This window comes from Curcuma longa, chromosome 3, assembly GCF_044706935.1.
Source record: "Curcuma longa cultivar G26 ecotype Majalengka, Jawa Barat chromosome 3, ITB_CL_G26_1.1, whole genome shotgun sequence".
NCBI classification, from domain to species: Eukaryota; Viridiplantae; Streptophyta; class Magnoliopsida; order Zingiberales; family Zingiberaceae; genus Curcuma; species Curcuma longa.
This window is the reverse complement of record NC_133863.1, coordinates 14,962,971-14,985,757: the sequence shown is the minus strand read 5'-3', so window position 1 is coordinate 14,985,757 and position 22,787 is coordinate 14,962,971. Positions and strand designations below refer to the sequence as shown.

The following is a 22,787-nucleotide window of genomic DNA, read 5'->3' as shown; positions in this document are numbered from 1 at the left end:
ATATGATGACTATTTCTTATATCTAGCGAGGACTGAGCCTGATTTCCTTGTTGTGTGGCACTTATGGTAAATGTCACTCTAGAACTTGCTCCAATTCTGTCGAGACCACATTACCATAGGGTTGCATAATTTTATGAAGATCATTCTTTCATTCCTTTATTCATTCATTCTTTTCTATTTAGTATAGGTTTTCGAATAATCCATTTCTTGTGTATCCTATTTTTCCTTTCCATCTCTTTCATTTCATCCCCTTGGATGTGGAAACTTTGATTGCTGAGATGATATTTTGCCCGGGACGGACAAAAATTTAAGTGTGGGGGTGTGTATAGAGAGTTCACTATTGACAGACTAGTAGTTTTGTTTTGGTTGCCTTTTTATTTTTAGTTGGTTGTATTTTTATTTTGTTTCATTTTTTTGTTTTAGTATAGGTTGAAAAAAAAAGCTTCTGTGAAAAAAAAAGAGAAAAAGCTTCTGTGAAAAAAAAAAAAGAAAAAAAGAAAAAAAAGAAAGAAAAAAAAACAGATTCGAAAAAAAAAAGAAATGAAAAAAAATTTTGGTTCTTTTTGGTTGAAATAAAATAAAAATAAAGGTTTGAGTTGGTGAAAATTATTTGGGATAGTTGGTAGTGAGTTTTTGCATTTTTGATTTCTCCTATTGAGTTTTATTGTAGACATGAGATGGTTTAGTGTAGGAGAGATTAGAAGTTGTTACCTTGCTATTAGCTCACCCCACATTAGCTTGGTTTGAGTTTTACCCGGCATGATTCCATTGACTCATCTATGAAGCATGTTATTTTTTCATTTCTTCCACTTGTATTTATTTTCTCTATTCTTTTCCCTTACACATTATTTTCTTTTCCTTATTCCTTATTCATTATTCTCTTGTTCATTCTTTATTCATTATTCTTTTGCAATAAATCTTCATGGATTATGTAATTTTATGCATATGATAGTGGTGGAGATTGAAGAAGAGCAAGCATATGGTAGTGCATGATCCATAGGTTGCTTGAGAGAGATCCACTTTTCACACGATTATAAGGATGAGCGCCACATTATTTATCCTGTGAGGTTTTTTTTGTAGTCATCATTCTCAATTTATTTAGGGTGAATTGAAATTGCTATTTTGTTGATCCATGTATGAATTGAATTCTGGATTGCTTGGATTTCTACGATTTGACATTCTCATTTAACTTGTTGTAATTTTCTAATTTGATTGATATTGTAGGGTGGAAAATAATGTATATTAGTTACTTTCACGGGACGTGAAAGAATAAGTGTGGGGATAGCCGCACCTATAACGAAAAAGAAAATACAATAAAATGATAAATTAGGCAACAATGACCATATGAATACTAACAATAATTTGGTAACTTAGAATAAATATTAAGATTTCATTCAACAAAAAAAATCAAAGTATATCTGCCATGCCACCAAAATGTATAACAGACTGTATGGGTAAATCATATACCTTCAACCAAACCTATTACTCCTAATACAATTAAGCTGAAAGATGATAATTTATCAAATATCATCCACTTGTCTTTATGAACCTCCATCAAATCCTTTTTCAAGAAAAAAATGGTTTTCCATTGGTAAAGAAAGCAAACGATACAAAGCCCAATTGCTCCTTTCCATGATTGTGAAATATACTCTGTAATAACGATTGGCATCATGGTTGGTACAATCCAAAGAAAACCTCTGTATAAATATAAATAATAATATAGTAGAGGATAGAGCTCAATGACGTAGAGGGATCTATATAGCCGATCTCACCTAGTAGGATAAAACTTAGTTATTGTTGTTGTAGGTTAATTTTAAAGTGTGTTTACATATCTAAAAGTGTGGATACTAGTTGGGCAATTTAATTAATGTAACTTCATTGACCCACATCCGGTCAAATACCAAATTGAATATTGATCTGTGGATGGGTTTTGCTAGTTGCCTCTGTGAAAAATCGACACCCTACAATCATGTTATATCCGTTAATCAAATTCTTTTGCAATGGGACTGGATGTTCTTTCCAGTTTAGATTTGCATTTAGTTGATATGTCAGAGGAAAACAACAACCATTTTGCTTGTATAATGCAGGGGTGAGCCCCAGTCAATAGCCAACAAAAGGAGTCGGTATCCTGCCCTGCCAAACTAAAACATGAATGGACTTGTGAAGATTCCCTTGCACAACCATGACTGATCAAGAAAATCCTCTAGCTCCATAAACCCTACCTAGCATCATGATCATGCCATTAGCATTGTTAATTAAGTCATGCAAAGGAGACACACAACACTTGAATATTGAGAAGGAAGTGTCAATAAGTCGGTTCAAACAAAAAAATCAAAGAAAATAAAAAATTCCTTTTTTTTACCTTGATGATGCGACACTTCTACAAGGTTTCAATGTTAGTATCAATGACGAGGGAGTCAAAGAGGCCAGTGGAGAGGGAGATGAGGAAGAGTGCCTCCTAGTTCACTTACAAATCTCTTAATCCAGCTTTACAATCTTCACCTGTCCTATGGGAACAATTGGCCAAGCATTACATTATTCTCTTCATTTTCCTTTCCTCCTTGATTTTGCTACCCGTGATGCAAGCTTCTTCCATAGTGGACATAAGGTGTTAAAGGAGATGAAATGAATAACAAGGGTGGTGAGCAACCTTAAGAAGAGATGGTGCAGAGGAGATTAAGCTGCTTGAAAGCTGAGTCGAATGCTAGTGTAGATGGAAGGAAAAATGGGAGCAAGTACAATTTTTGCTAGGAAGGAGAAGTAGAAGGTATCAACATTTAGGAAAAGTTTCGATGTTTCATCCGGCACGGTATGAGATTTAGGACCTCAAAGGTATGAGATTTCATCCTATGGATACTCCAATCAAATGCAAGATAACCTGTCAAATAGACCTTTGCTGTAGGGTTCAGAATGCATCCAGATGTTGTGCAATTTCTGGATCCAGACCAGCAATTTCTTTCATCAGCAGGGCAGCTTGCTTTTGGTTCTGCAGTCATTCTTCTCTTGCTTTCTAATTCCTCTTTGTCAAATTATGACATAAGGAGTTTATATGCAATTTCAGTGAAGCAATTGATGGCCTTATATAACTTGACATAATGCCAGAACCAAGCAAAGGGGAATACAACTTTGGTCACAACCCCTGGCCACCAAAATCACAGCGACATAACTCCAAAATCAAGTGGAGGGGTGTGCAAAACTATACCCACAACCCTACTTCCAAAACCGCTATGACATTAAATGTTGGAACTAGACAGGGGAATGCAACTGTGCACACAATTCGACCACTAAAACTGCTGCAACATAATGTCGAAACCCAACAGAGAGGAGCACGACTCTACCCACAATCTGATCATCATAAGTGCTGCAATGCAATGAAGGAACCAGGTACAGGGTAGCATAACTCTGCTCACAATTTGATCACCGAAATGACTGACAGCTGGCCATCAAATGTGTCTCATGTGGACATGAACACAACCACTACCAAGTGATGCACATGACAGAAATCAACACTTCTAGAAACCCCTGTGATGGTGATGCAGCAACATTTTTCTTCACACAATAAATGCAGAATCTTTCCGTATTATATATTGCATCAGAAAGTGATAGGGTGGTTTACTCCAATCTATGAGTCGATCCTTTCTGTCTCAAGGCACCATGGTGGTAAATGTACTCCTGTCACTACCAAGCGATAGACATCCTAATTTGAGAATGTGGCATTCAAGCAATAATTGAAAACCATTTCTTAAGGACTTATATCAATTATTCCTGCAAGAAGGTATGCACATGTGGAGAACTATTTAAGCAAGCTGACCACTGGTGATGTCAAATAATTTGTATGATCTTAAGAAATATAGCTAAGGTGTACGAAGAGAAGGGTGGAAGGGTGGAAGGGTGAACATTGTACTAAGTACTTTGAAAGACAACTTGCAACAAAATGGCAAATAATGTCAACTAATTACCAAGAAATTAACACTGATATATAAAGACAATCCAATTGAACCAATATAAGATATCAACTATTCCGGCACATAAATTTTCTGAATGTATCGCATACTACAAACTTTTGAAATGAAGTTTAAAAGAACAAAAAATAAATCAATGAACTAGCTATGTGAAATATCCCAGTGATAGGTATACTGACCTTATCAATGATATCTATGGTGCTCCACGGTGAGCGAACAAAATAATTAAGAATCTTAGGGCCTTTAGACCCATTGCTACCAATGAACCATTTCAGGAAAGGAAACATGATAGCTGCCATATCCAAGATGGACGTGAATGTATTCTCTAATATGATAGCAGAAACCTGGAAATAGATATGATAATAATGATTCAAGAACTTCAGATAATCTCCAGGAGTTGAAATCAACAAAAGATGATTACAAAATTCCAGATCTAATCCAGAACGTGAGCTAAAAAGAAGCATGCTAATCCAGTACTGACTTAGGACCTATGAATAATCAAAAGCCATAGAGATGTTAAATAATCAAGATCAAGAGATTGTACAAAAGCAACAAACTAGTAAATTATATACGATTTCCTCTTTGATAATTATATTCTTAAACCAGGAAAGAGTCTCCTTTGTTATCTCAGATAAAAATCATGCAACTGCTAGATATCAAAAATAGTTGGACCCACCGGGTTTTTGGATCAAAAGCAAAAGAAAAACCACTGTGTTTTTGGATCAAAAGAAAAAGAAAAATCAACACTGAATGTCAAATTAGAGAGACCTGGATGCTAAAATACCAGGTCTACGTCAGATACTCTGAACAAAACTTAGGGCAAATTGCCAAATAGTGTCTCCAATCTTCCACATTATCCTGTCTAAAATTACACAAGTAGAAAGAAACTAGATAATGAAATAGAGAAGAAACATTTTCTGCCATACCAACTAAGAGAAATGACATATAAGTTTAAATGTAATTGTTAAACAGTAAATAGAGAAAAGAGATATCATTCAAAAAATATTAAAAAATTAAAATTGAGAGAAAAAAAGAATAATTAGGATCACAATTAGCATAATACATGCAGAGGGCAACAATACCTTATCAGGATTATTCCTTGCAAGCATAGCTCCAACTGCACCTCCTAAAGATCTCCCAAATACCACTATTCTTGATGTGTCAATATCAGTTCTTTGTCTTAGATGATCTAATGCTGCCTAATTATGAAAGAAAGATCTTTCTAGTCATATTAACAGTTTCATAACATGAAATCACAAAAGGGGGAAAATAAAAAATAAAAAGATCAACAAACCTGGGCATCCATTATAATGCCATGTTGTGATGGGTAACCGTCACTTTCCCCATACCTATTCAATCATGCATACATATTGGCACAAGTATATCAGTCAGGATAATGTAATGAGCTGTTTTTAGTTCCATATCAGCACAAAATTTAGTAAACCAAAAAAATGAAACAAGAAGAAAAAATCTTATGGGAAAAGAATACCCTCTATAAGAAAGCATGAACACATTGCAATGAAGCTTCTGCATCATTATCTGTACAAATTCAAGCCGGTGAGCAATATCTAAGCAGCTTAGTCAAGGCCTCTAACAAATATTCATCTACTATAGATGTACTGCAAGTTACAGACACTTTGAGATGTTCAGGATACTGCCAGCATTTTCTTGGAAGAAAAGAACAGTTGGGCCTGTTGAACAGTAATATCAAGATATGGATAATTCAGAAGGGCCACAAATAATTGGATAACTTATGGAAAATTAATTATGAAAAATGACAAGTATAACTAGTAAAAGATTAACTGATGAAAGATAAATAAAGCATCAGTTCTAATAATGAAATGAATAACTTTACACATCCATATGCACCTGCAGCAATACATTTTTAGGTATTAATTCTTCTTTATGAGTTTGCTATACGTTATTATTATGTTTTCCTAATTACTATAGACTGGGGAGTCAATTGCTCTGTTGATTAGAGGGGGAGAAGAGCTGAGGACAGGGTTTAGAAATGTGTTTTCTGCACATTTGCATTAAATGTGTCAAGTTTATGTCTATGCTTTAGAGATGTGTTTTGTCCATGGGTAATTTATTCCCTTTAATGACAATAATGAGAGAAGTTTCAGGAGGTGCTCTACTATCCAAACATTCCTCTTATGGCAACTCTCAGGAAACCTTGCCACTTGGTTAAACATCATCTGCCATTTGGACCCTCTTTTCATTGTATGTATTCAACACGCTCAAACTTCTAGTTATAGTTTCTACTTTGTTGCTTTTGCAATTGTTGGTTCCTTTGAGGATGAAAACAATTTTATCTTGTCTAGCCCAGCTTGGAGATGTAAATAACTTATTGAACCAATAAGGTCTTTTCTTTCCTCCATGCTTGGGTTTTGCCATCTCTTCAGCATGACACATAATCTGTTAACTAGTCAATCTCGTTCACGCTTAAACAAGGAGTCTTTGGAGTTTGATCCTACACTAAGCATTTTACATCAACTGCATTTATTTCAAATAGAATCTTCCAAATCCAATAATTCCGCCCATGACGAATCAACCCTGTCATAGCCAGTCTCAAGCCCAGATAAAGAAAGAGTGTTGCGTTAGGTTGCCAGTCAACGTTAAACTACGACAAATGTTCAATGAATAGATCCATTAAACTATTGTGTTAATGCTAAGTTATCCCTCGGAAGGAACGTGTTGTAGAGTCCGACTGTAATGTTTCGGCAAGGACCGCTACATCTCCAGAACTCGAGTGTAGTGAAAAATATGCAAGAGTTCGCGTTACAAGTCCGACTGTAACATATCGACAAGGATCGCTACCTCTCCATGAGAATTTGGATGTAATATAAATAAGCATGAGTTCTCACACCATAGGTTGGATAAGAACAAATATTACAAGAAAATTAATAGTCTAAGATTTGGAATTTGGAACATAAGAACCCTCACTAGTAAAGCACTAAAGTAGTAGATATGATAATTAGGAAAAAAATTAGTATTTTGTGTGTACAAGAGACAAAATGAGTAGGCGAGAAGGCAAAGATGATAGAAAACTCGGGTTTAAGTTATGATATACAAGAAAAAGTAAAACAAGAAATGAAGTGGGTATTATTGTAAATAGTTCAGTAAAGGATGAAGTTGCAGGAATAATTAGCAAGAGGTTAGAATTATAGCTCTTAAGATAATAGTAAAAAAAGAAACTATGAACATAATTAGCATATATGACCTTAAGTAGGATTAGATGAAGATATCAAATCAAGATTTTGGGACAACCTAGATGAAGTATTTCAAAACATTCCGTCAAATAAAATGATTTTAATAGGAGGCGATCTAAATAGGCATGTTAGAGTGAAAATGAGGAATATAAGAAGGTGCATCAGAGTTATAGGTTTGGAACAAGAAATGAAGAAAGGAAAACTATATTGGATTTTGCGATAACATGTGGCATACTAACTAATATGTTTTTTAAGAAAAGAGAAGGACACTTGGTCACGTTCAAAAGTGAGATAATAAATCGCAAATTGACTTTCTTATGATTAGGAAGAGAAATAAAAAGATTTGTAAAGATTGCAAAGTTATCTATAGAGAAAGCTTAACTACCAAAATAGGTTAGTAGTGTGGGATATAAGCCTCGCGCGGCGTCGCGAATTTTTTCATTTTTTTGTAGGGTTTAATTAGATTTTAATAATCAATTCCTAGCTATAGTTCATAAAACCTATAAAATTATCAAAAAATTTTATTTTTTATTTTTAAATATTTAGATTAAATTTTTTATTTTAATTAATATATTTTATATTTTAAAAATACCGAAAAATATATATGACTCCTAGAATTTTATGGTGGAAGTCAAATTTTATGTAAGTCAAAGAGAAACAAAATATATTTAAGGAGAAGGTAGGAGTACAAGCATTAGATGAAATATATGGTGACTCTAATACAACATGGGATAAGATAATATCAAAGTTGAAAATAGTAATCAAGGGTGTATTCGATGAGTCAAAGAGGCATGCACCACCAAGTAAGGAATCATGGTGGTGGAATGAAAAAGTACAAGAAAAAGTGAAGGAAACGAACAGCCTATATGGAATTATATATTTGTAAGAATAAGGAAAACTTAAAAATATATATACAATAGTCAAGAAAGAGGATAATAAAGTAATGAATGAAGTTAAGAATGAAATTTTTGAACGGTTATATCGAAAATTAAATAAAAAAGAAGGGGAAAAAGACATTTATAGAAAAGCTAAATTAAGATAGAACAAGACAAATAATTTTATCCAAATAAGATATATTAAAGATAAATATAATAGGATACTAGTAAATGATGGAGACATAAAAAAAACGGTGGAAGAGATATTTTCATCAACTTTTTAATGAAGGTTTAGGTGACTAACTTATCTTAAGTAATTTAGTAGGTCAAATAAGTATAAAAATTAAAATTTTTGTTGTAGAATTCAAACTTCAAAAGTAGAACAAACTCTAAATGAAATACAAAATGAAAAAGTCGTTGGACCAGATGATATTCCAGTAGAGGTATGGAAGTGTTTAGGGAAATAAAGTATTGAATGACTTACAAAATTATTTAACATGATATTAAAACGAAAAAAATATCTGATCAATAGAGGATAAGTACTCTAATTCCCTTATATAAGAATAAGAGAAACGTACAAAATTGTGCAAACTATAGGAGTATTAAACTAATGAGTCATATCATAAAACTTTGGGAAAAAGTAATAAAAAAATTAAGGAGATCACAGTGATTGAAAATAAATTTGGGTTCATCCTGGAAGATCGACAATAGAAGTTATACATTTTCTCAAGCAACTAATTGAAAAGTAACATGAGCAAAGCAAGATCTACATATGATATTCATCAACTTATAAAAAGCTTATGATAGAGTCCCAAGAGAAATTATATAGAGATTTCTAAAAAAGAAGAGTATTAGCGTAACATATATTGAACTAATTAAGGATATGTATAAAGATGCAATGACTAGAATGAAGATTTCAGACGGATTAATTAAAGTATTTCCAATAAAGATAAGGTTACATCAAAGATTAGCTCTAAGTCCCTATCTTTTTACACTAATCATGAACAAACTCACTGAATACATTCAAGACAATACCGTGGTGCATGTTGTTTGTAGATAATATTATTTTAATAGATGAGACACATGAAAGAGTAAATGCTAAACTAGAATCTTGACAGAAAACAATAGAAGTGAAAGGTTTTAGACTTAGTAGAGTAAAAACAAAATATATGAAATTTAAATTTAACAATATTAGACGTAATGAGATAATTATTAAGATAGGAGATGACGAATTATCTGAAACTGAGAACTTTAAATATTTAAGATCATTTTTACAAGACGATAAAGGGATTGAGAGAAATATCTTACATAAAATACAAGCAAGATAGTTGAAATGGAGGAGCGTGTCGGATGTTTTATGTAATCGCAAAATACCTCTAAAACTTAAAGGAAAATTCTACAAAAGGATGGTTATACTTACTATGTTATATGGTGTTAAATGATGGATTATGACTCGAGCACATGAATAGAAGATAAGAGTTGCAGAGATGAAAATATTAAAGTGGATGTGTAGACATACGAGAATAGACAAAATAAGAAAAAAGAGCATTAGAGAGAAAGTCAGAGTTACATCTATTGAGGGAAAACTTCGAGAAACACATTTAAGCTGGTACAGGCATGTACTTGACAACCAATAAATACTCCAATTAGGCAATATGAAATTATGATAAATAAGCATATTAAACGAAGAAGAGAAAGACTAAAAAAGATTTGGTGAGCAATAATAAAATAAGTAAAATAAAATTTATTTAATTATAGATGATGATATAGTAGGGAATAGAGCTCAATGGTGTAGAAGGATTTATATAGTCAACTTCATCTAGTGGGATAAACCTTGGTTGTTGTTGTTATTGTTGTAGGATCTTCCAAATCCAATCCCTCAGTGGAGGGTTGCTTGAGTCATCCTTATTCTCTAATTGGTAGACATGTCAACATATTATCCATGCTCAGATGGAGATCATGGAGATTATCCAAGTTCGACCTCATGCTTAGACAAGTGAACCTTTCGAGATATCACCCTTGCTTAAACAAGGATTCTTGAAGTTCAACCTTGCACTTAAAAGGGGTGGGCATTTCAATGGATTCTTCTAGTCCAACCTTGCAATTAAATGAGTGAACATTTCGATGTATTGTCAATGCTCAAACAAGGATTGTTTGAGTTTATACTTGCGTTTGGGTGCGTGAATGTTCAACGTATCACCTGTGCTCAGATGGGGAGTCTTTTAATCCACACACTTAGGTGTGCACATCTCATCCGTACTTCTAGGAGGGCCTTCCAAATCTAACATCGCTCTAGAGAAAGTGGGCATTTCAAGGTTTCGCCCATATAGTAACAAGAATACCCTAAGTGTGACTCGCACTCAAACAAGTGAATCTTTCAACATATCGCCCATGCTCGGTCAAACTTCAGACTTCTATGAGTCACGCCTTGTGCTCATAGTGTTGGATATTTTGACATATCACCCATACTTAGAAGGGGATTCTCCAAGCCCAACCTTGCACTCTAACAGGTGGACATTTGAACATATTGCTCATCCTGCTTTGATGTTACTTTTTTGAAATGGCCAACATGGCTAGCCTAGTCAAATGGCCAACATGCCACAGCATATAGGTAGAAACCAGGCCCAATCAAACCCCATCCTAGTCATACTTATGTCTAGTACTACCTTATAACACTCCTTTGTTCATCAATTTCTTCCCATCGAACTTCTCTTCTAAATTGAAGACATAAAAAACGGTGTAATTGATAAAACAATTTCATTTGCAATACGTTTGACATTATGAACCCATGAGTAGGTCTGCAATGCTGCATTTTTATGTTATCCCAGATGCAACTTTTCAGACATTTTATTTTCTCAAATCAAACTGATTTCAGAAAGATAATTCAAGCCAGGGGAATCTAAACAAATAAAGAGGCTCATTTTAACAATGAAATTTGAAGCAGTTTGCCACTAGATTCTTATGTGGAAGATGACACAAGTTTACCATGAAGATAATTAATAATATGCCTTATTCAAAATTGTAGAATTTAGAAGTAAAAAAGGGAGATGGGAGAAGGACTTAATCGTGCAGGGTCCATACACTGTCGACTCAAAAAAGTCTACTTTCCTTGCGTAAGGTAAACATAACAAAAAAAAACTTGGGAGATCCCAGAAATAAGGCTGCTGGCATCTAAAAGACTAAATTAAGCTCCAGATCTACACAAATAGCATCTTAAAACCCTAACCTTTTCCCCAAACGAAAAATATAGTTCACCATTATTTAAGGGGGCAGGAAAAATTCATAGGGAGATCAACATCTATCTCAATAAATAAAGAGAAGAATCCCTAGAATAAACAATGGGGATCAAAAAGGTTCCATATCCACCTGGCTTCCTAGGAGACTGCTTGACGAACCAGGCGTGGAGGCGGACACCATCCGAAGCACGAAAAAAAACATCCTCGTAGTCGAGTCGAAGCCGCGCAGGCGTGATGGGGTAGGCGCGGGCGAGTCCGGGGAGCACCGGAACGTAAACCAGCCGTTCCTGCAACGCAACTAGCGCCGCCATCCCGACGACCAAAACGCCGCCCGCGCCGTACACTAGCGCCTTCAGGAACGATACCATCGCTGCCTCCGTGGGACTCCGTCGAGCAGATGGCCGGAGACAGAGGATGATGAGCTCCCGCGACCAGACGGGCTCTGCCTCGGGAGAGAGACGGAAAATAAGGCTGCGTTTGGAAACGAGGGACACGAGAGATAGTGACAGAAATACAAAAATACAGAAGACAGTGGAGACAGTGACAGAATATAAATTGTATCTGTCTTATGTTTGGTAATACAAAATACAATGTTTGGTAATACAAAATACAGAAACAGAATCTCTAACTTAAAAGACTAAATTACCCTTTATAACCTAACTTAACTTTACCTTCTTGTTGCTATCTTCGTCCTCCGCACCGCACCGCACCGGCTTCTTCCCTCCGCACCGCGTCGCCTTCCGGAGAAGGAGCTTGAGTTCAGATGAGATGAACGAAATTATGCCAATTCATTGACAAACACATCAAGGGAGTCAAATTTAAGAACAAAAAATAGCATAATTTTTTATAAAATCTGTTGTCAATCCATTGACCAAACGTAATGACGAAAACTGAAATAACCAGAAGAAGAAGAGCAGAAATTGGAAAACGCTGCCACAGAAAGACAGCGATTGTAAGGAAATTGCAAACTTGTCGATTGCATGCATTTATTCCTCTGATTCGTCTTCCTCCTGGAAGCGGAGATGTTTCCCTTCCGGCACAGGCAACCCCTTCAACACTAGCACGCTTAGCGAAACAAGCTTCGATTCACCCACTGCCTCTTCTGCTTCGATCTCGTCGTCGCTGTTGTACACGAATCTCGTATGCTTCCCGGTGAATTCCGGCAGTTTTGGCTTTTCCTCCTCCATCCACATCTTTTTCAGGCCTTCACACAGGTCATCCAGCCCTTCATTTTCTTCTTCTCCTTCCTCGACATCTTCGTCACTGTCCAAGTTGGTGCCACGGAGCACCTCCTCGCCCGATCCAGGAGTCCCCCTTCCGGCTAGGACGCGGTACTTAGCCGCCGCCTCCGATGGCGTCTTCTCTTTCTGGAGGAAGCATCCGGAGGCTAGCCCGACGACGGGGGATTCGTTGGTGACGTCGAGGAGCGCCTGGCGCTCACCGCCATTTTTGGATCTCGCACGCTGCGAAGAATCATCTTGCTTGCTCTTGTGGAAGCTGCGAAGGTGCGAACGGCGGCGCGTGAGGAAGGGGTGCGAACGGGGAATGAAGATGGGTTTAGCTGAGGGTTTTATGGGTAATATGGTAATTTAACTTCTTCTGTCTCCGTGTAAAATCCGCTGTCTCCGATTTTCGAATGGACAGAAAAAGCGACGGAGACAGAGACACAAATTAATTTTTTGTATCTGTCTCTCATTTCCAAACGGGGACAGAGACAAAAAAAATCAAAACTGTCTCTGTATTTCTGTCCTGTCCCCGTTTCCAAACGCAGCCTAAAGGAAAGACGTCGCACGTGCGGTGGGGCCTTGCTATCTAGTGTCTCTGACCACGTCATTAAAAAAAATGATAAATTATACGTAATTGGTGAGGACCTACGCATAAATGCGTGGGAGAAAAAATTAATTTAGTTAATTTTTATGGGTAATTACATAAAAAATTCCCTTAAAAATAAATTATTGTCGTATTTTTTCTATTTTATTAATGCCTATTAACTCAATTTTTTCCAAAATAATTTCCACCCCCGGCTCCTTTAAATTATATAAAAAAAGTTTTTTAAAAATATATTATTTTTTAATAATGGAGATGTCTAATTTTTAATCGATTAATTTTAAAAATGACCAACTAAAATTCAATAAAAAATCATAAAAGTGATCCATTTGTTCTTTAAAAAAATTCTATTAATCTGACCGACAATTTAATATCATAAATTTTTTAATTTAAATTTTATTTTTTAATACATTTAATATTATTTTCAATTAGTATTATCATAAGTGATTTTCTATTGTCCATGAAATACTAAAAAATGTTTCTAAAAATTTTAGACATACATGTTAAATAAACACAGAGCTTAAGTTGCTTTTAAAAATACTTGACCACCTATGCTTGGTTTTATGAAAACAAAATTAGCTTCTTAAATATCCTCATGAGAAGAAATCTAGATACACACATGCACGATCACTAAAGTGCAACCTTAGCTTATATTTTGCCATGTTAATGAGAATGTTAAGGTTAATATTAATGATAATGTTAAGAAGAATATATGTGAACCTAGAAAATGAATAAAATAAAAAATAAAAATTTTTAAAATATACATTTTGATAATATGAATACATATTTAAGCATCCAATAAATATTTTAATTAGATAATATGAGACTATAATAAATACATATTAATAGAGAAAAAATGAGATAAAAAATCTTATTTAATAATAAAAAAATAAATTATATTTAAATATAAATAACTATAAAATATTCATTGCAAATCAATCTCAAAATTAGTTATGCATCCAAATTCATTGCATGAAATTAGTTATGCATCCAAATTCAAATACAGGTGAACCAACAGACACGCAGATCATTAAGAAAATGCATTGGATGGGTAAAATGACTGAAAAGATAAAATCACTAATCTCCACTATGAAGAACCTAATGAACACACATTTGTATAGCTCAAATTTATCCACTGATCATGTCGTAATAGATCACGGGGGAAAACTGGTATATACATTAATTCACGATGACATCTTCAACGTCAAACAGATGTCCAGAATGATCAACCAGGTGCAAAAGAACTTTTGTATACATATTTTGGTGAGTAGGAACCCCCAAACATTAATGCTCAGACTTTTTGAGCATCACAGAGTCTTGCTCAGAAACATTAGCAAAACACCTTTTCTTTTTGTCTGATGCTTGTGTTACCTCTAACAGTTGCTAGAATGCAGCCCAAATGAATCATTCAGATGCTCATATCATGAGCCACAAAAGCAAGCCACAAGAACTAGCCAATCACATGATTAGGCCTAACTGATAACTAATGACTTGCTCACCTAAGCTTTGTTCAAGGCTTCTAAGTCATTTTTGTTAAGATGAAAGAACAAATTGCTAATTATAATTTCAACACAAACTTTGCAACAAATTTAATTTAAAAAATCTCAAATTCCATGTTCTCAAAGGTGTTGAGAAAGAAAAGGGGGGCTAACAGAGGGAGTGATAAGCAGAGGTAACAGCTTTCAGATTGAGAGGGTCTCGACAAAAAATTAGGCACCTGAAACATTTGTACCCTACAAATGTACAATAGAGATATATTCGAGGAGAATAAAACCTAAGAAACATTAATGTGTCAGATTTTAGACAAGCAAAAAATATCATCAATGAATTTTTACACAAAGGTATTGCTTGTTACAGATCTGAGACATCCGGATTACTAGTTTCCACTCGACAAATCAAGGTGTCTTCCAACTTCTTTCTCATCTTCTGGAACCTATATAATTAGTTAGCATTAGAAAACGCTATTCAATTTAGGTTTGTCTTCACTTCTTGTATAAGAGTTACTATTTAAAAGTTCAGTGGATTACAATTCTGCAACACAGATCAAAGATGAATACAAAAAAAAAGGTGGTCAAACACTGTAAACTACAAGATGCCAATAGCAAATAGTACAATCTTATAGCAATTAGCACTGACACTTGAAATGAGAAGTTGACTGACTATACACATTTACATCCAATCCTAATGATTTTAGTCACGGTCCCACATATTGAGGTTTAGAAATTAACAGATCACAAGTGACAAGGGATGAGAATGGTAAAACGAACTTATGGAATTACTGGAAAGAACAAAATAAAAGAAATAACACTAATATATGAGAGTAATTAAGTGGTCTAATGGTTGATAAAATAAATATTAAAAAAAGTAGCATGGACATCTTTAAATATAGTTAGAAGAGTGAAACATATTAGAGTAGAATGTAGGATAAAGGGAAGCAAAGAAAAGATTAGCAAACATAATAAACAATAATTTCAGCAATTTTAATATTACTAGTTAATTTCATTAATTTGAATATTCCTGGCCGTATAAAACTCAATAGAGGGATATAGATTCATCTAGCCAACCCAAACAGTTGGGACAAAGTATGGTTAGATGATGATGACGACAACTAGAAAGTATTTGAAGTTCTTGAAACATGCAGATACTCCTAAATCTAAATGTGAAAATGACAAACCAAATAACAATCAAAAGAAAACATATATACCTGCAAATATTATTTCTCACTCTTGAACCATTGTTAACTAATCTTGAAAGCTTTCCCGGAGCATATAAGCTTAACAGATAAGCATCATACACAGGCACATATGATACATACAAATAAGTTATTTACGATGATCTGTATTTCTGATATCATCCTCAAGAGCAAGAGCCAACATTTCTGTACAGAACTGATCGTTTGGGTCTAGCCAGAGAGCCTGTTGAATGCAACATAAATGTTTTGTGATCGTGCACCATACAAAAACCAACAGAATAAAAGAATGTGGTAGACAAAATTCATAAAATCATCAAGTGACTATGAGATTAGAGAGAAGAAAATTCTACCCCTCTTTTCAAAGAAAAAGGGGAACTCTTTGTCTACCCCTCTTTCCTTATTCCCCACTTTCACCCTCCCTTCTATTCACTATAAAAAAAGATAGCCATTATTGCAAGAGATTTTACTCATTTAAAAGCCTATCAAGTCTTTAGATCACTATAGTACCATTATACCAAGTAGTATATTGGCATTTCTCGACGAATAACACAGAAATGGATAAGTATCAACTATCAATCAGTTTTTAGTAACTAATGTAACAAGTTAAAATAGACAAAAATATCCTTAAGAACTCACATTATGCTAGTAGGTTAGTACGTGAATTGGAAAGACTAATAAAAGTTGAATTTAGAATACTGATAAATCAAGAAAATGAAGACTATCAATTCGAATTACTATGTGAACTCACTTTGTGGTAGTAGGTTATTGCAGCATCATAATTGTCCTGTGCAAAGTAAAACAAATAGTCAGAAACATGCATATATTAGGCAATGAACCATTGAGTATTTACTGTAGCTAAGTTTTTCAATATACAAGCATCTAATCAATGAATACTAGACAAATTTATAGTGCCTGCAGGAAACTAGGTTTCATCGTTTACTTATTGTCAATCTATATGAAGATAGCACTAATCTTCCAAGAAAGTAATTTATCGAAGCATCGTAATTATCCTGAGAATAGTAAGATAATAAGTCATCAAAAGCAAGCATCCAAGAAGCAATTGAACCTGTGGGACACTACTGTAGCTAAGTTGCTCAAACACAAATGTCTTGTTGATCATTAAATATAAAAATGTTTCTAAGTGAAATTGAATTCCAGTATTGTCTTACTAGTTTGGATATTATTCACATATAAAATAATACAACTCTCACATGTGAACCAAAAATAACAAGATATTGTGGCAGTTCGATTCAATATAATTCAATACAAATCTTATTTTATATATTTCTAAAAAAACAGTAATAGTTAAATTTAACCAATTAAAAGTAAATCTATAAGCTTTGAAAAAATAATTTAAACTCAATATATTATAAATTAAACTGCAATCACTATTAGAAAAGGATGGACATTACATAATCCAACACAAATATAAAGGACAAAGAAGTACAATCTCAAAACGTTGGCAAAGACATAGGAGAAAATTATCACGTGGAGCCATAAAAATGAAGAGCAATGGTGGATTAAACAAAGGGGTGCCATAGATCAGGATTTAGAAAATCTCATCTTCCCACTCAACAATGTCACGTTCTTGGTGAGAGAGAACAATATAGATAAGGAATATGCAGAAAAGAAAAGGGATCTAATCTGAGAATATTTGAATTTTAAATTTGAATTCCGATTTAAGTTGTTTGTCAATTAATTTATTTTGATTTGTCATCTTTCAATTTAGGTAGTCAATTAATGGAGAAGATTTTATTTTCTGATTTGTTTGTTCGTTTTCTAGTTTTTTTAGGGATGAATCTATAAGTCACAGCACAGCCTACATGTGATTCACAACTTCCAGTTAATAAGAATTTTCACTTTCAATTCTCTATGTCTTTGTGAGGCTTTAGCTCTTGTTTATGCTATGTCACTTCATCTATACTTTTATGCTATCAAATGGAGGATTATATTATTTTACATATTTTTTAGGTACCACAATTATTCTAGATCAGAATTCATTTTTAACATATTTTAGAATTTTCAATTTGAACCTTATGATGAAACAATTCGAATTGGATTCGCTAAAATGACTTTACAAATGAACCTTGATTTGACAACCTCGCTTGTTACCATAAATCTACATGAAGCTAGTAGCTATATTCCAAGATAAAAGTAGTTAGGTAAACAAAGTAGCACCTGTTTATTTTCGAATTTTCTCCTTTTTAATTCCTTTACCATGTTTTCTATGGAATGCATGGGCATGATTAATCAAAGACGCAATTTGAACATGTTAAAAGATTTTTACTGCAACGCTGTTTAGAAAACCAAGTGTCTAGGTAACTGATTTATGTCTGGAAATCAATTACTGATAGAAAACAGAACATTCTGATACTTAAATGTTAAGAAAAATAAGGGCAGAAGCAGTTATCTTCTTTTCCAACCTTTTTTCTCAGATATTTAGTTTCCTTTGGAATACATGTCCCAAAGCAAATTATGATTTATGAACATGTACATATTTATGACAACTTGGTGAATATAATTCTTTTAGCAACAACTTTGTGATGGGAATTAGAATGAAAAGGCTACAAAGTTAACAAAAAATGTACAACAATACCTGCAGATGAAAAGTATATGCCAGACCAGCAAATGTGTCAAAATTGCGAGTAGAAAGAGCAAGAGCCTTTTCATAACAAGAGATAGCCTTGTAGAACCTCCTGAAAATATTCATGGAACAAAATTACACAAGAATATTATATGATTTAAGATCATCGTGTTTTTCAATTTCAATGTATTCTACTCCACCACTGGAGAAAATCTGCTCATCAACAGATAAGGGCTCAACAAAGTTGATATAAATTGAGATTTACACTGCCACTTTTTCAACAATCTGTTACATAATTAACTTAGTCTTTACCATTTACGAAAACATTTAGAGACCTATGGAGATGCAGTCAGTTTCATGCGTGTTCAGAGACCCTACGGAGATGCAGTCATTTTCATGAGTGCTCTGGAATGAACAACAAATCTTTTAAAATGTCTAAAAAATTTCTAATGAAATTGTAGATTATGGATCATGCATTACAAGATGATACATCTTCAGTAGCAAGATTTGAAATGTCGAGTCTGTTTTTGTAGGAAATGATACTATTTTGGTATCAAGCCAACATTCCGATGTATGGTGTCGGTGGTAAATTAAAGGTAGGAGGAAAAAAATGAAGAAAAAAAAAGATAACCTATATAGTTAAGTTCAATATTTGTTTTCTATCTAGAATGCTATGATTTTAATATTATCTTGTACGGAGACAAACTATGAATTACAAAAAATGAAAATCTCAATTTTAGTATGTCAAGGGGCATCGAGAGTTGATATTAAATGATACTCGTTGACCTAATTAACACAACAACACAAGAGACATTGTCTCAATGCTTAGTAATATTGATTTTTGGTAATTTATTAGAATGATATATTTTGACCGTTTCACTTGACACAATATGAGAATTTAAACTATTAATATCACGAATGATAATATATAGCATAAAGTTCAATGATCATATAGCCAATTCAAAATAGTTGGAATTAACACAATTTGGTTATGCACACAACAATTTGTCCTATTAAAATCATTCCAAGATATAATCATATAGTTGTGCACAATTTAAATTAAAACCTGTTTGGTATGACCTCGGTTAATTGAAAATGCATAACAATGATATATGCACTTAGATATAAATCAAGAATAGAGAAAGTAGTTCCTGAAGATACAAGTGCATCAGTAAAAGGATGTGATTGAGAAATAGTATTTACTTTAGTTTTCTTAACGCATGTGCGAGGTTTACCAAAGTTGGTTCCCACATCTCACTCAATGAAGATGGCACACAATCCATAGTCATCTCAAACCATTGAACTGCTTTCTGATACCTGGAACAAGAACAGAAATTGGATCATTGAAGATCAATAAACAATATATCCATCAAAAACATTGAAGAAGCCTATGCTATGGTTATATTCGATTTGAGAAACAACTTAAATTACCAAAATTTCTCAAACATGGACTCTTCATTTACTTTGTCCCTTTCTCAAACACTAACAATCGTTTACACTTGACACCTAAATTAATCACATACAAAAACTTATAAAAAAAACCGTATGGGGCACTTGGAAATTCACACTCATATCTGATACTCATATCCATATCTGAGTAACATAGAGTATACCAACAAAACCACATAAATGTATATTGAATGAAACCAGAATAATTTCATGATGTAAAGAATGTACAAAGTACAAACTGCAAGGTTGGTCAAAGTAGAATCAAAAGGTAATTTTTCTTACTCCCTCATATGATAAGCAACAACTCCAAGTTCATTGTATACAAGTGGATCAGAAGGGCATATCCTTTTTGCCTGCAAAAAGAACTGAAGAGAAACCACAGTAACAAATTTTTCAATAAACAGAGTGGTGGTTAACACATCAAAAATTATTTGAAACATAGTTTTCTAAGTCTCCTCTATTCATATAGAAAATGAACCTGTGTTGCACAAACAGTTTTTAGCAAGCACTCTTACATAACCAGTATCTTATCATAAGAAATAAGATGCTCATTTTACATAACAAGCACTCTTACAAAACCACAACCACATACTTTGTTTTGTCCAAATCATATTCCTTCTTTTCACATACCCAAAAAACCTGGTTTGCCAAAAAAAAACCTCTTTCTTTTTCAATTCTTTTGATAACAAAGTTGGTCATTTTAAGTAAAACTAGATATAACTTAAATTCTCTCCAGTTTTTCAATTTGGAAGAGATCAATTTCTCTCTCTTAATTGAAAGAAAATTTCCCCTCAACATCTATCAGTTAGGAAAGAAATCAAACTCTCTGCTTTTCTCTCACTTTTCAAAAGAAATGGATGTCTCTCTTGTTCTCTTTCTCTATATTTGGAAAGAAATTGACTGCTCTTGCTCTCATAATTTGGAAGTTTTATACCACCCCTTCTTAGATTTGGAAGTTTATAGGATCTTAATATCTCCTCCATCCCTCCTCCCAATTTAGCATTGAGAAGCTTTAGACAATGCTGGCTTATTTTAGAAGGGCATTTACACTGAACAAGAAAGGTGATCAATCTCCACCCCACCCCCTCTATGTCTTCCTTCTTTATTTGACCAGACCCTGCGCTTGTACATGGGAATAATCAACAAGGCTTCGTGCAACTTGGTGTATTCAACAACGAGCAAACCAATTTCAATTGAGTTCTCGATGGCATCTTGTCATGTTGATTGAGGATCTGAAAGTTATACTTTATCCTCTTTTTCTATTAGATTTCAATTGAGTTTGTATGTTTTGTTTGACAGATGCTTAGAGCGATAGAGACAACAGTTTCAGATTAAGTGTTTGTCAACAACATATATCTTTTTAGGGGTAGATTCCTAGCCTTTGCATAAAGGGAGCAAGATCATGTTCTTTAGCAACATCAAGTGAAACTTGAGTTGCAATTGGATCCTCACAATTACTTTAGAAGTTTGCTTCCCAAAAATTTTCTGAATATGCTGGAGTGAATTCATGAGATAATGGAAATGTGTTAAAACTTTCTTTTGAGATAATTAAGAAATTCCTTATGTATTTCAGGGAAACACAAATCTAACTATTGACTTTCTTCCACCATCAAAACTAATCTATCACAAAAGCATTGGATCATTGACATGTGATTGTCTGAATAAAATGAAACATGGAATACAAATAGCAGCATTCTTTTCTGATGAAAACTTTAACTAATTTGAGAATACTTTATACTATAAAAAATAAGTGATGACCATTCTCATCTATTTATTCCAAAGAATTTGGAGTGGGTTGATATGAACTCACTTTTAAATAGCCATCGTGAATTTCATCTCTTTGATTGATTGGATAATTGCATATTAGATTGATAGGTATCAATATTACAACCCAAAGAGAATGCATCAAACTATTTAGTTTCAAGATGAGGAGACTCTTAGTAAGGGTGCCCTATATCATTCATATGAAGTATGGACACCCAACATGGACACTCGACAAGTAATTGCAGTGTTAATGAATTATTTTTTTTACAAATTCTCTTGTTCATTAAATAGTTGTAATAAAAGTCCATAGTACTCATATAGTACTATTGTATTAGTGTAACAAGATGTTATGATAGTAATACATGTAAGTCGCACTATTGTAAGTAGCACTATTAATATGTCCCTGGTTAAATTAATATCGAGCCTGAATATCGACAATTACAGATAGACCGATACATATAATGCTTCTACTGTAGGATAGCAGTAAGATATTCTCACGCCATTTTAATGCTTAGATGGTATGTAAATGGGTTGGTGAATAATCCATTAGACGTAACTCTCCATGAGAAGCCATATGGTATTTGCTTAGCATCTATAAAATCTCATTCCAGGTGCAACTAGTCCTTGACTTAAGAGTGTGACTACCACCACATATGAGGACCATACTTTGATACTATAGGGTGGACCCTGTGTGAAGCTGCATATACACTCTCATTGTTGGATACAGCACAAGTTGTATAGAAGTAGGTGCTTAGTTGGCAAAGAACTCATCACTCATTGTAGAAGGAGATATGTCACAGCTCTATTCTGTGGAAAATCTCAAGGAATTTGTGCACAATGTTAGAGAAACTGAGATGGGTCTCAATTCACTTTTAACTCAGTAGATTAATTCACTTTCAAGCAAGTGGATCATTATGGGATATCAAATGACATTGCAACATGGGTTAAAGGGATAATCATTATTCCTGGTCCTAAGTCACATCATGACATAGGAGAACGACAAAGGAGAATAACAAATCGTCATGATTTACAGTAATATTGTGTAGTAGAGGCCACTCATGACTTGCATATAAAAATCGATAAGGTGAATCTTTATCCAGCATTGAACAATTTGATCATTTGTTGTATGCAACTAAGAATTATGCAAGCCTACAGAGTTACATGTACAATTTATGGACCTTTGACC

General features: G+C 33.9%; 3 protein-coding genes across 3 annotated transcripts in view; all 3 read right to left on the bottom strand.

Annotated features, from left to right (window-relative positions):
• Positions 1 to 12,076, bottom strand: part of LOC141824684 (alpha/beta hydrolase domain-containing protein WAV2-like) — an 18,278-nt gene extending 6,202 nt beyond the window's left edge. Inside the window, exons 1-7 of the mRNA XM_074712014.1 lie at positions 11,957 to 12,076; positions 11,416 to 11,756; positions 5,618 to 5,653; positions 5,452 to 5,530; positions 5,257 to 5,311; positions 5,045 to 5,161; positions 4,142 to 4,306 (exon numbers count right to left, since the gene is read on the bottom strand). Coding sequence (XP_074568115.1) covers positions 4,142 to 4,306; positions 5,045 to 5,161; positions 5,257 to 5,311; positions 5,452 to 5,530; positions 5,618 to 5,653; positions 11,416 to 11,653 — 690 coding nt within the window. The 5' untranslated portion in view covers positions 11,654 to 11,756; positions 11,957 to 12,076. The remainder of the gene's footprint in view (positions 1 to 4,141; positions 4,307 to 5,044; positions 5,162 to 5,256; positions 5,312 to 5,451; positions 5,531 to 5,617; positions 5,654 to 11,415; positions 11,757 to 11,956) is intronic.
• Positions 12,077 to 12,123: 47 nt separating this feature from the next.
• Positions 12,124 to 13,164, bottom strand: LOC141823754 (uncharacterized). Its single transcript, XM_074711000.1, has 2 exons — positions 13,161 to 13,164; positions 12,124 to 12,846 (listed from the first exon to the last, which is right to left on the bottom strand). The coding sequence occupies exons 1-2, from the start codon at positions 13,162 to 13,164 to the stop codon at positions 12,272 to 12,274; spliced, it is 579 nt and encodes a 192-aa protein (XP_074567101.1). The 3' UTR covers positions 12,124 to 12,271.
• A 1,630-nt stretch (positions 13,165 to 14,794) lies between these two features.
• The window catches only part of LOC141824849 (anaphase-promoting complex subunit 6), a 38,735-nt gene continuing 30,742 nt past the window's right edge, over positions 14,795 to 22,787 (bottom strand). Inside the window, exons 12-17 of the mRNA XM_074712181.1 lie at positions 20,120 to 20,202; positions 19,592 to 19,705; positions 18,401 to 18,500; positions 16,553 to 16,588; positions 15,817 to 16,027; positions 14,795 to 15,045 (exon numbers count right to left, since the gene is read on the bottom strand). Coding sequence (XP_074568282.1) covers positions 15,935 to 16,027; positions 16,553 to 16,588; positions 18,401 to 18,500; positions 19,592 to 19,705; positions 20,120 to 20,202 — 426 coding nt within the window. The 3' untranslated portion in view covers positions 14,795 to 15,045; positions 15,817 to 15,934. The remainder of the gene's footprint in view (positions 15,046 to 15,816; positions 16,028 to 16,552; positions 16,589 to 18,400; positions 18,501 to 19,591; positions 19,706 to 20,119; positions 20,203 to 22,787) is intronic.